Source organism: Eretmochelys imbricata, chromosome 2, assembly GCF_965152235.1.
Source record: "Eretmochelys imbricata isolate rEreImb1 chromosome 2, rEreImb1.hap1, whole genome shotgun sequence".
Taxonomy (NCBI): domain Eukaryota; kingdom Metazoa; phylum Chordata; order Testudines; family Cheloniidae; genus Eretmochelys; species Eretmochelys imbricata.
The window spans coordinates 267432808-267445833 of record NC_135573.1 but is presented as its reverse complement, the minus strand read 5'-3'; the positions used below and the strand labels follow the sequence as shown (position 1 = coordinate 267445833).

General features: G+C 55.0%; 1 protein-coding gene across 1 annotated transcript in view; it reads right to left on the bottom strand.

Moving 5' to 3' along the window:
* The window catches only part of LOC144260218 (uncharacterized), a 33535-nt gene extending 21859 nt beyond the window's left edge, over nucleotides 1-11676 (bottom strand). The window contains exons 1-6 of the mRNA XM_077808773.1: nucleotides 11476-11676; nucleotides 9250-9651; nucleotides 4587-4713; nucleotides 2191-2304; nucleotides 748-864; nucleotides 77-190 (exon numbers count right to left, since the gene is read on the bottom strand). Coding sequence (XP_077664899.1) covers nucleotides 77-190; nucleotides 748-864; nucleotides 2191-2304; nucleotides 4587-4713; nucleotides 9250-9651; nucleotides 11476-11499 — 898 coding nt within the window. The 5' untranslated portion in view covers nucleotides 11500-11676. The remainder of the gene's footprint in view (nucleotides 1-76; nucleotides 191-747; nucleotides 865-2190; nucleotides 2305-4586; nucleotides 4714-9249; nucleotides 9652-11475) is intronic.
* Nucleotides 11677-13026: the final 1350 nt, after the last annotated feature.

The following is a 13026-nucleotide window of genomic DNA, read 5'->3' as shown; positions in this document are numbered from 1 at the left end:
AATTGTAAAACGATCCGGCTGGATTCCCTGCTCGTCCCCTCACGCCCTGTGCCCAGTGGTCTTGGCTGCTACTCACCAGGGCTGGGACCTGCAGGGGTTCTGCTTTCTCCAGAGACCGGCCGATCCTGCGCACACGGCTCCTTTTCTCGTTTAACCCAGGACACAGCATCGGGGGGGACAATCTGAAACTCTGTTCAGGGCAAAGAGGATTACACCGCGTTCTTCTGCTCTCGGCCAGATCCGAACACCGAGCTCAGGCCCGACCACCTTTGCTTTGGACCCCTCCTCGGCCCAAAGACAAGTTTGGGTGGCTCCAAAGGAGGGGATTTGCTGAACGGCCAGAACACTAAGGGACACCCCCGCCCCGCTGGGTTTAACAAACGCAGAGCACGGACACTGACGGCCAGACGGGTCAGGCTCCCACGCTGGAGGCAAGGGAGTGAGACAGCATCCTGTGCATGCAGGGCAGGTCCCGTCCCAGCTCCTGAGCAGAGGGGCTGCTCCGTGCCAGCACCCGCAGGGCACTGCCAGCCCCACACGGGGTGAGGCGGAGGCAGGCTGTGTGCTATTGAAAGGCAGGGGGACAAGCCAGCAGAAGTCGGGTACAGCAATGCAGACGTCAGTGACAGTCTGCCCAGAGGGTGAGGAAACGGCTGCTGGTCCCTGGAGATGGCTGGGCGCAGAGATAAGAGCTCTGGTGTGATTACTGTGCTCGGCAGCTCCGAGATGGTGAAATCCATTACTCACCTGAGCAGGGGCTTCCACTGATTTCATTTTCCCCAGAGCCCCCTCGGTCCCCGCAGCCCGGATCCTCCTCCTCCTGGTTGATCCACAATGAAATGTCTGATGCAGAAACGGGGGGTTCTATTCACAGGAAAGAGAAAGGCTCAGATTTCAAAGGAGCCTAGGGGAGTTGGGCACCCAGTTCCCATGCACTGTAGGTGGGAGCCCGAAGTCGCTAGGCTGTTTACCAAATCCCAGCCAAGGGTATTAAGGGTACGTCGACTTTCGAGCTGGACGTGTAGCCGTGGCGGTGGGAGGGGCTGGCTGCCCCAAGTACGTCCGTAATGGCTCAGATGAGATCGTACGCGGGGCAGCTAGTCCCTCCCGCAGTGCAGCCCCACGGCTACACTTCTGTTGTTTGAGCAGAACTCCCGCGGGTCCAGCTCCTTGGCTGGCACTTCCCCCTTCCAGCCTGAACGCAGACAAACGCTGCGTGTTTCTCCTCCCTGCTGAGAGCTGGGCCAAGGAGCTTCAAACCCATCTCTGCCAGCATCGGTTTTCAGAGGGGGCTGCTCTCAACAGACACTAGTGCAGCTCCGGCGGGAGGGGAAATGGAGGGCTGCAGATGGGGTCGATGCCAGAATGGTCAGGAAGGGGGCAGGGGGCCGGGGTGGGATGAGGGGAGGGCTGCAGATGGCACTTGCTAGGGACAAGGACGACAGAAATCCACCTATGGGGAAGAGCTGCACGTTCTGAGAGCTTGCTAGAATTTCAGCTTCCCTTCGTTCTAGTGGTTCCCCCGGGGGCTGGACGAGCCTGTCCCGTCTCAGAGCCCGTTCAGGACACGGGACGTTCTGCAGCACGCAGGCTGCCAGGATTAAATTGTGTAACTGCCCCTGGGTTGTTCCGGGCTTTGGGTTCTCAAAGGAGCCCTTTTCCCACTTGCTCCTTCCAGAGAGGTCTTCTCTCTTCTCCCGGCCCTGCCTAACCTGGGGGCACCAGCCAGGGGAAGTCCGGTGTCACAGGGTGTCTGAACACAGTTGGTCAAACCAGGGCGGGAGGAAGCGGAATCAAGATCCAGATCTGGATTTGTGGCTTCATCCCATCGCTGCTCTTACCCACCGGCTGGGATTAGATTAAAAAAGCAAAGAACAGGAGTAACACACAAACAGGACGCTCAACCCCCTCGTGCAATCTCAGGGATTCGGAGGAAACAACGTCCCTTTCGCCCTAATTCCCCCAAATGTTCTCCTGTCCCTGGCACAAGTGTCAGAAAAATGCCCATTGAAACAGAGGGAATGAAAGAGCTCGTGAAGCTTTCACTGGACCGAGCCATTTGACTTCACTCCTTGTGCACGTTCGCCAGGCAGTCATACCTCCAGCTATGGCAGTCAGTGGAACGGGACCCCGGGGAACCCAGCTGAATCGAGAGACCTCAGGGCTCATTTCTGAGCTGTTTCAGGGTACCTGGGCTGGGGTCTGCAGGGATCTCGCTCTCCTCTGAACGACCCTGATCCCCGACACACGGCTCCTCCCCTCGTTCAATCCGGGATAGAAGGTCAGGTTTGGAGATGGCGTAGTCTGCAGATGGAGAGAGACGCTCCAGGGTTTGATTCACACAGTAGGATACTCATTCCAGATCATTATCAATGGTTTGAAATACCCAACCCCCGAGTGCTGGGGGCGACAGGTGATGTGAAGAGAAGCTGCACCGGGGAGGGCGCTGTTCCTCTGATGGGTGGGACTCTCTGATTCCTCCTAAGGGAAGGGGCTGCCATGGGCACAGGAAGTATTAATCCACGTGCCTATTTATTAAGCACCAAGAAGCCGCGCAGGGAGCCACCTGCAGAGGGGCAGACGGGTTAATTTGGACACTATTTATTCTACAATACAACGGCGCCAGGGAGCCTGGGGACGCCGGGGCTGTTCTCTGACACACAAAGTACAGTTATGTCCTGACATTTCAGGTGCAGGATCTTAGCCAAGGAAAACTTGGGGCGAACCGGGCAGTGCATTTGGGGTATCGAATTTGCTGTCCACTGTCAACCCCTGGAGATTATTCCTTTCCTTCCTACTAATTACATGATGTGTATTAGGGATGCAAATATCGGTTAAAAAAGTTAACCGGTTAAACGATTAAAATTATTTTAAGTGATTAACTAAGGTAGCTGGGCAGGCCTGGCACGGCGGAGACTGGGGCAAATCCGGCTGGGCCTTGGGTATGGCATGGCCAGGGGTCCGGCCAGCTGGCTAGACGCGGCGCAGCACAGCCAGGGCCAGGGAGACCGCCAGCCGGCTAGGCACAGCCCAGCCCGGCCAGCCCAGCGCAGGGCCGCCAGGGTTAACAGTTAACTTCAGATACCATTTGCATCTGTCTCAATGCAGCTGGCCACTCATAACCCACTGGGGCAAAGGGGAGTGGCACTGTAATGGGGTGGCACCCTTCTCTTGTCAACAGCCACTGGCTGAGCGTGTGCGTGGCTGCAGTTTTTCCTCAGTTTCTCAGCTCACTGTGTCCCCCTTGGCTGCTACGCTTGTCAGGCAGGTGTTCAGAACTCAGTCCTCTGCCCGAGTCTCACACAGTCCAGATGCAAACGGACCCTTTCTGGGGTATTAGTCCAAAATGTCCTGCAGCCCTCCAGGTCGTAACCCAGTGACCCTCGAAGTATCAGACACATGCCACATCCCTTTAACGACCTGCGCTTCCCTGGGCCACCTCTCCGTAGCCTGTCTTAATTATGTCCTGGTAGCCAGTCAGCAGCGATTCCCTCGCTTCCCCGATCCCTGCCAGCAACTACCTGTCTTAGCCCTTACAGCCCCTGCAGCCAGCCAGGAGCACCTCTTGTTCCCCCGGTCCCTGCAAGCAGACTTCCCTGGGCTCAGTCCTGCCTGCAGTGAGCTGTCCATGGTCCTGCTGCTCTTCCAGCCAGCCAGGAACCCAGTATTCCCTCCTCCAGCTCCAGGCAGCAACTGACTGCTCGTCCTCTGCTGCTCCCTTTTATATGGCCCTTCTGGCCCTGATTGGCTGCTCCTGCAGCCCCTCTGATTGGCTGCTTCCCTTGCAGCCACTCTAGGCTACCTGGAGGATGTCTCTTCTTCTCTTTTCCAGGGAGGGGTGAGGCAGCGCTGTGAGGCCTCCTCCAGATCTAGTCCACCCTGTTACAGGTACCCACACACACCAGCATTGAATTTTGTCCAGTATCTAGAGTTGGAACTGGATGGTCCACACAATTAGTGATAGGACATGGAATCTCTCTTCTAGGTGACTGGTTCAAATCCAGCTCAGGTCAGTGGGGAACACAAGCCATTGCCCTCGGGCAGCTGGTTGGGAACTACCTGCTTAACACAACTTGGGGTCTCCATGCAGCCCAATCACAGAACCCATCTTCTCAGTTAGAACTAGTAACTGGCCATTCAAGCTGAGAGGCCAAGGAGTGAGTGGGAGCAAAGCTCATATGTGAAATGGCGAGACCTCCAGTGCTACCAGCTACACCATGTCACTATGGTCATTTGGGACTGCAAAGGTTTCCATTAGCTCAGACGCAACTTCTGTCTTCAGTCAGGAGATCTGATATTAACGCAACAGAGCCAGAGTCTCTGTGCATGTGTAGAATATGCACAACTGAATCCACCCACCATCTAGGCCACAGGTGGAAAGCACTGGAGGTGGAGGAATAAGGAACAACACGGTGTGTTTTAATTTCTTTTTAAAATGCACCGTCAATCAAAGACCCGCACTACAAGGATTTTACCTACTGATCCACCAGGAATGAAAGGAATTGGAGAGTAAACTTGAGCTGGAGCCAACTCTGCCTTCAGCGATCTCACAGCTTCTCTTAAGAGAGTGAAGAAAAAAGAATTACCCAGGGAGATCAGGGCCTCATAATTCCCCTTCATCATGTTCTTGTAAAGCTCCTTCTGCCATTCCTCTAAGCTCCCCCACTCTGGCTCGTTGAAATAGACGGAGACGTCATCGAACGTCACCGGCACCTGGAATCACAAGCGTTGCACACTCAGTACCTCCTGGGTCAATCCCACCTGTCGTATGAATCAGGAGAGATGGGGAGGAGCAATTTCCCCTGGCTATTATTGGGGAAACGATTAGAAATGGGTTTTATGTAAAAACACCCCAGACATCACAGCTAGAGCTGCAGGAGGCTATGCTGCCCCACCCCTGCACCGGCAGAGCTGGAAAGGAAAATCTGAATGTTTGGTCATGCGTAGGGGTAGGGCAGAGACTGCTTCCCCCTCTCCATCCATGCGACATGCGGCTCTCCCCGAGGATCAGTGCTGGAGCTTCCATCCCGCTCTCCAGGTACCAGGCAGTACAGCTCAAATGCTGCTACGGACTCCACATCTGCAGCTGCTCCCAGATCCCCCTTTCACCGGCGGGAGGGGGGCCCCTTCCCGGGTCCTCGGCAGGTTTCAGGAACTGGGAAGATGCTATTGCAGAAGCAGTACTCTTGGAGTACTGATCCAAAGGATCATCTGGCCCCAGCGATTAACTGAGCCAGGAGGTCCCTGTGGAGTGACTCTTTGTTCAGGTTTTGCCTACAGAATTTGTTCTCAGAGGCTGCAAATATGGAGCAACATTTGAACCTAAGCAAAGTACCTATATGGTCCCCGTCACCATTGTATCTCCACACTTCACAGTCGGATGTGTGTAGCCTCACAATAGGCCTGTGAGGCAGGCCAGTGCTGTTATGCCCATTATACAGATGGGGAACTGAGGCACACACCGGCTAAGTGACTTGCTTCAGGACACATAAGAAGCCTGGGACTGAGCCCAGGTCTCCTGAGTCCCAGCTCAGTGCCCGATGCCCTAGGCCGTCCTTCCTCCCCTGCAGACGTTTGAACCCTGTACTCTGATACGGAGCCTGAGCGCTGATAGCTGTGTGCTGACACCACGGAGTTGCAGCGGGGAGGGAATGGGCCCAGCGCAGCCATGGTGTTCTTAACCAGTGTGATTTTAGGCACCGTCACACAGGTTGGCAGCCAGATCACATCACTCCCTTCATCCAAACCATTTTAGGCCAGTGAATAAGGAACAGCCAACACAGCGTCAGAGCAGCATGTCAACACAATTCGCCTGGGCGCTATTGTAGCACGTTTCTGTAACTTGGTTAGAACATACTCTGGGGTCCTTCCAGAAGAGAGACGAGCAATCACGCTCCAGCGCGCAGCCCTGACTGGGGAAATCTTGCTGCGGGGATGGAATGTCAACGGGAAAAGAAATCTTTCAATAGACTGACCTGGGAAAGAGGCCACGAGTTTCAAAAGTGGATGTCTAAAGCAAGGCCTGGTCTACATCTAAAACTTAGGTTGACCTAATTTTGTCACTCAGGGCTGTGAAAAATTCACACCGACCTCTAAACCCCAGAATTCTTCTGTCGACTTAGCCACCACCTCTTGGAGAGGTAGATTACACAACAGGGATGGACGAACCCCTTCTGTCACAGTAACGAGCGTCTGTAACAGTTCCAGTATACACAGACCCCTCAGCTCAGACATTCCCCCTGTGATGCCTACAGGCACGGTGACTGCAGAGGTCACCAACTTCTGACACTGGATGTAAACACTTCTTTAAATTAACAGAACGATCAGGGGAAATCAATCCCAAAATCTCAGGCATTGGCACCCTGACAGCAGGATTGTCTGGCTATGTAGACTCCCTCCTCAGGCCCTACGCTACCAGCACTCCCAGCTACCTTCGAGACACCACTGACTTCCTGAGGAAACTTCAATCCATCGGTGATCTTCCTGATAACACCATCCTGGCCACTACGGATGTAGAAGCCCTCTACACCAACATTCCCCACAAAGATGGACTACAAGCCGTCAGGAACACTATCCCCGATAATATCACGGCTAACCTGGTGGCTGAACTTTGTGACTTTGTCCTCACCCATAACTATTTCACATTTGGGGACAATGTATACCTTCAGATCAGCGGCACTGCTATGGGTACCCGCATGGCCCCACAGTATGCCAACATTTTTATGGCTGACTTAGAACAACGCTTCCTCAGCTCTCGGCCCCTAACGCCCCTACTCTACTTGCGCTATATTAATGACATCTTCATCATCTGGACCCATGGAAAAGAAGCCCTTGAGGAATTCCACCATGATTTCAACAATTTCCATCCCACCATCAACCTCAGCCTGGTCCAGTCCACACAAGAGATCCACTTCCTGGACACTACAGTGCTAATAAACAATGGTCACATAAACACCACCCTATACCGGAAACCTACTGACCGCTATTCCTACCTGCATGCCTCCAGCTTTCACCCTGACCACACCACACGATCCATCGTCTACAGCCAAGCTCTGCGATACAACCGCATTTGCTCCAACCCCTCAAACAGAGACAAACACCTACAAGATCTCTATCAAGCTTTCTTACAACTACAATACCCACCTACGGAAGTGAAGAAACAGATTGATAGAGCCAGAAGAGTTCCCAGAAGTCACCTACTACAGGACAAGCCTAACAAAGAAAATAACAGAACGCCACTAGCCGTCACCTTCAGCCCCCAACTAAAACCCCTCCAACACATTATTAAGGATCTACAACCTATCCTGAAGGATGACCCAACACTCTCACAAATCTTGGGAGACAGGCCAGTCCTTGCCTACAGACAGCCCCGCAACCTGAAGCAAATACTCACCAACAACCACATACCACACAACAGAACCACTAGCCCAGGAACCTATCCTTGCAACAAAGCCCGTTGCCAACTGTGCCCACATATCTATTCAGAGGACACCATCACAGGGCCTAATAACATCAGCCACATTATCAGAGGCTCGTTCACCTGCACATCCACCAATGTGATATATGCCATCATGTGCCAGCAATGCCCCTCTGCCATTTACATTGGTCAAACTGGACAGTCTCTACGTAAAACAATAAATGGACACAAATCAGATGTCAAGAATTATAACATTCATAAACCAGTCGGAGAACACTTCAATCTCTCTGGTCACGCAATCACCGACATGAAGGTCACTATCTTACAACAAAAAAACTTCAAATCCAGACTCCAGCGAGAAACTGCTGAATTGGAATTCATTTGCAAATTGGATACTATTAATTTAGGCTTAAATAGAGACTGGGAGTGGCTAAGCCATTATGCAAGGTAGCCTATTTCCCCTTGCTTTTTCCTACCCTCCCCCCCCAGACGTTCTGGTTAAACTTGGATTTAAACTTGGAGAGTGGTCAGTTTGGATGAGCTATTGCCAGCAGGAGAGTGAGTTTGTGTGTGTGTGTGTTCCCGGGGGGTGGGGGGGGTGAGAAAGCCTGGATCTGTGCTGGAAATGACCCACCTTGATTACCATGCACATTGTAGGGAGAGTGGTCACTTTGGATGAGCTGTTACCAGCAGGAGAGTGAGTTTGTGTGTGTATGGGGGTGGGGGGGTGAGAAAACCTGGATCTATGCTGGAAATGGCCCACCTTGATTATCATGCACATTGCAGGGAGAGTGGTCACTTTGGATAAGCTGTTACCAGCAGGAGAGTGAGTTTGTGTGTGTAGTTTTTGGAGGGGGGTGAGAGAACCTGGATTTGTGCAGGAAATGGCCCACCTTGATTATCATACACATTGTGAAGAGAGTGGTCACTTTGGATGGGCTATTACCAGCAGGAGAGTGAATTTGTGGGGGGGGAGGGGGGGGTAGAGGGTGAGAAAACCTGGATTTGTGCTGGAAATGGCCCAACTTGATGATCACTTTAGATAAGCTATTACCAGCAGGACAGTGGGGTGGGAGGGGGTATTGTTTCATGGTCTCTGTGTATATATAAAGTCTACTGCAGTTTCCACGGTATGCATCCGATGAAGTGAGCTGTAGCTCACGAAAGCTCATGCTCAAATAAATTGGTTAGTCTCTAAGGTGCCACAAGTACTCCTTTTCTTTTTGCAAAATCTCCACCGAAGACAAAAGGGGTTACGAACCTGTGGGAGAAGGGGCACACGCGAGCGTGTAACACACAGAACTGACAACACTGAGGAGGGAGAAAGCCAGCGAGCAGCAGCCTGGTGGTCGGGAACATGGGTTGGTGTTGGACCCTAGAAAAGCCTAGAGAGAGATTTTGGCTCTGGTGCTGGCTACAAAGGCTTGGAGCTATAAGCTAAGACACTCTTTTAGCTTTTGGTTCTTCTCCTGTGTTGGGAGAAGCAGAACTTTGTACCTTCCTTGTAAATAAACAGCATTACATCACAGAAAATACCATCAATATAAAGTTCCAGCGGGAACATCCCCAGGGCCCTGCACTTGACTAGCCAGCAGGTCACAAAGGGACAATATTTAGGCAATGAATAAATACCCCAATTTTCCAGAGTGCTGAGCACATGGCAACACCCGCGGACTCCAATAGGAGCGGCGGGACGCTCGGCACTTGGGAGAATCCAGCCACTTATTCATTGCCTAAATATGAAGGTAGGAACCCAGCTTTAGGCCCCGACTCTTGAAAATCTCTGCACATGATTTAGTTCTGCCCCTCGGTGCCAGCTGGGGTATCGTTACCTTGGGGACCTCCCCCCTAGTGCCTGGGGGGAGTCTCAGGATCCAGAAGTTCCTGTTCTTCAGCAGGTTCTCCATGTTCTCCAGCCTCCTCTGCAGCCGTCCATACCCCTGGATCAGAGTTCCCAGCGCAGCCCACTTACTCTCCAGCTGGCTTTCAAATTGCATCACCGTTTTCTCACAATCGACTAATTTCTTCTCAGCTGTTCCCATTCTCCTCTCCAGAGTCAGCAACCGCGTGGCATGGGAATCCACCGTCCTGTCCACCGCTTGGATTGCAGCAACTGCAGGCCACATGGAAAGCTTGGCCGGCTGCAGCTGGCTCTCCCTCTCGGAAGCCTGTCTGGGGTCAGAGCGGGACTGTGAAGGCATTGGGCGCTTTGACTCCGGGTCCCATTCTGGAGCCTGTTTGCAAGGACAGAAACGTAAGTGGAGCTGGGGGACTCGTCATTCCACAAACGAAACTCCACTTAAAAGGGACTGAGGCTGAGCAAGTGTGAGATGCCCCAGAGAGCCAGCCCTGAAAAGCCAGGAAAGGCCAACGGCCTCCTCTGAATCTGCCGTCCACACAGTGCACTTCCGCTAAGCGCCCAGCCCTGCGTCAGCGGACGGAATTCCCTCGTGGAGACGCACAGCACGTTCCTCCCCCAGTACAACGCAAAACCCTTCCCCCCACCTCCACCGATACTGTGACATGTGCACACAGGACCAGCAGGGAGGGGGTGTCCTGTCTCTATGGGGGATGCACAAGGTTGCCGTTAAGGACGTGCTAGGAATGGGGTGCACAAAGAGCATTTCTGGGTCACTGGCGGGAGCAGCAAGTTCCTTGCCACGATGCCGAGTCTCTCACTTATAAAATCATGAGTGGTGTGGAGAAAGTGAATAAGGAAAAGTTATTGACTTGTTCCCATAAGAACTGGGGGCCACCCAATGAAATTAATGGGCAGCGGGTTTAAAACAAATAAAAGGAAGTTCTTCTTCACTCAGCGCACAGTCAACCTGTGGAACCCCTTTCCTGAGGAGGTTGTGAAGGCTAGGACTATAACAGGGTTTAAGAGAGAGGTTAAGTCCATTAATGGCTATTAGCCAGGATGGGTAAGGAATGGTGTCCCTAGCCTCTGTTTGTCAGAGGGTGGAGATGGATGGCAGGAGAGAGATCACTTGATCTTTACCTGTTAGGTTCACTCCCTCTGGGGCACCTGGCATTGGCCACTGTCGGTAGGCAGGATACTGGGCTGGACGGACCTTTGGTCTGACCCAGTGTGGCTGTTTTTATGTCTATGGAAAGCTGCAGTGTGGGGTACAGTGAAGGGGAGCCTCAGACACTGTCATTTCCTTGCTCCTTTTGATTTCCCTTCGGGGAGGGGGTCACACTTACCCAGCCAGATCCTGTTAGACAAAGGTTTGGTTTGTGGAATTTCCACAGGGTTTAATACATGAAGTGTAGGAGGCTTTTTTGTAGGGGGGGGACGAGGGCTTGGAAAGGCAGGGCTGTCCTTCCACCTCCACCCCCCGCCCCATATCTGATGGCATATGGAGAGAGTGGGGGTTTCCAGCGGGGGAGAAGGAAAGAACAGGGTGAATGGGGCTGGGGGATTTAAGTGGGTGGACGGGGAACCCTGATAGATCTGGCTGGACTCTCCCTAAATCCACAGACTGAACAGGAATCGTCAGCGTGATGCAGCGGCAAAGAGGCCGACCTGATCCTGGGGTGTGGTAACAGGAGTGCTGGACACTGGGGAGCCCCAGCCAGGGGGAGCTCTGGGCCCAAGTCCGGGCACCACCATCGAGGAAGGAGGTGGGCACGCTGGAAAGAGCCCCGAGGAAAGCGACAAACCTGATCACAAGGCTGGCAAACCTGACCTGCGAGGAAGGGCTGAAAACATGGGGCAGGTTTAGTGTCAAGAAGCGAGCACCGAGGGGGACCTGCTGCGTCTCCCGACGTGTGAGGGGCTGTTAGAAAAAGCTGGTGAGCAATTAATGGTTCTCCGCGGGCGGACAAGAGCGAACGGGCTTCTCTGCAGCCGCGGGGGGGTTTGAAGAGACGCTTTTGAGCTCTGAGGCCACCTCTGCTCTGCTGCGGAGCCCCCCTCCCTGGAAACGTTTAAAAACAAGTGCGACGGACCCCAGTCAGGGCTGGCCCAAGAGGCTGCACCCGACCCCCCCGGAGCCGCCCCAGCCGGGCGGGGAGAAGCTCCCGGGGCCCCCCCCCGCCCGCCGGGCTCTTACCTGGGCAGCGGCCCGCTCGGCCATGGCCCCCCCGGGCGGGGCTGCTCCCGCGGGCCCGGCCCGGCCGAGCCCCGCTCCCGCTGCGGGCTGGGCAGAGTCCCGGCGCCGCCTCGCCACGGGCCGGCCCCGCTGCCGGGCGGAGCAGAGCGAGCGCGGCCCGCAGGGAGGGAGGGAGCCGCGGCCCGGCTGCCGGGGCCGGGAGCGGGTCCAGTTTCCGCGCGGCCCGGGACGCTGCTTCCAGGCTCCGCCTCTGCCACGTGTGGCCGGAGCCCGGCCCGCCTGCGCGCCCCTGGCCCAGCGTCCCCGGGGGAGCGGGAGCGGCTGCCGGGGGCGGAGCGCGGGTTTCTGCCCGCGGGGAAACAAGAGGAAACCCGGGCTCTGCGTTTGCCTTTAACCGCAGCCGCCCTCCCGCGGGGTCCCCGTGCGACCCTGAAGCCCCCGGGCCGCTCCCCGCAGCGGGCCGAGGCCAGCTGGGCCAAGCGAAGGCCTCGGAGCCGCGCCGCAGCCGCGAGCTGGAGAGAAACCAAAGCAGCCGCCGCTTGCGCCGGATCCGCACCCTTGCTCGAGCAGGGGACGGTCCCCCCTCCACTGCCCGGCCCCTGAGCGGGCCTGGAAAAGAAGCTGCTCGGTGGCTACCCCGTGCTTCTGGGACGGGACTGGAGCGGGAGCAGGGGCTGGCCCTGCCGGGGAAGGGAAAGGAACAGAGAGGATAATACTTCGTCCAGAATAAGGCTCTTCGGCCCCAACATGGCAATAAACGAAGGGAAATGACTGTCTGAATATTCATGACCTAGTGGCTCCCTCCAGCCCACCTGCTAAAGGCTAAGCCCGAGCAGGCCTGTGGGGTGAGGGGCGTCCCTAAGCCCAGCCAGTCACAGCCACGCTCCAGGGGAGAATCACTCCTGCCCCCCCCACGCCCCAGGCTGCATGAGACTCAGGGCCCCCAGCCTTTGCCCCTCACACCCATGTCACGACACACACAGGCTGGGGTGCTGCACAAGGAAGCCAGCTCCTGGCTCTTCCTCAGCTAAGGAGGAGGTGGAGGAAGAGCTGAGAGGGCTTCACATCGCCAGCAGGCTATTGTCCAGCCTTCACTTGCCCCTCCCAGATGTTACACTCCTGCTCTCCCATGAGTGCATCCATCAACATATGGCACAAAAACATGCCTCCTTTGTGGCTGGGACTGTTACCAGCTAAGTAAAACTGCAGCTGGTCAGTTGCACCTGGAGGTCGGGATGGAAGACCAGACCTCCAAGAACAGGCAGGAGGCTGCAGGCATTACAGCAGTAGTGCGGGTAGTTTTACCTTGGGGGCTGTATTCTATTCCATACAGGTTCTCGCCCCACACGTCTCCCCCGAGCACCTCCTGGCAGCGCATCAAACACGGTGACTAACCGCTGGGGCGTCTGTTCTCTCCCCAGGTGGAGCAGTGTTTGCAGTGGAGGGTCCAGGCTGGATAGCCATGCAGCTGCGTGTGTATGTCAGAGAAAGCAAGGCCTAAGCACTGCACCTTGCACATAGGACATGTCTGCATGGCCCCGCAGGTCAGAC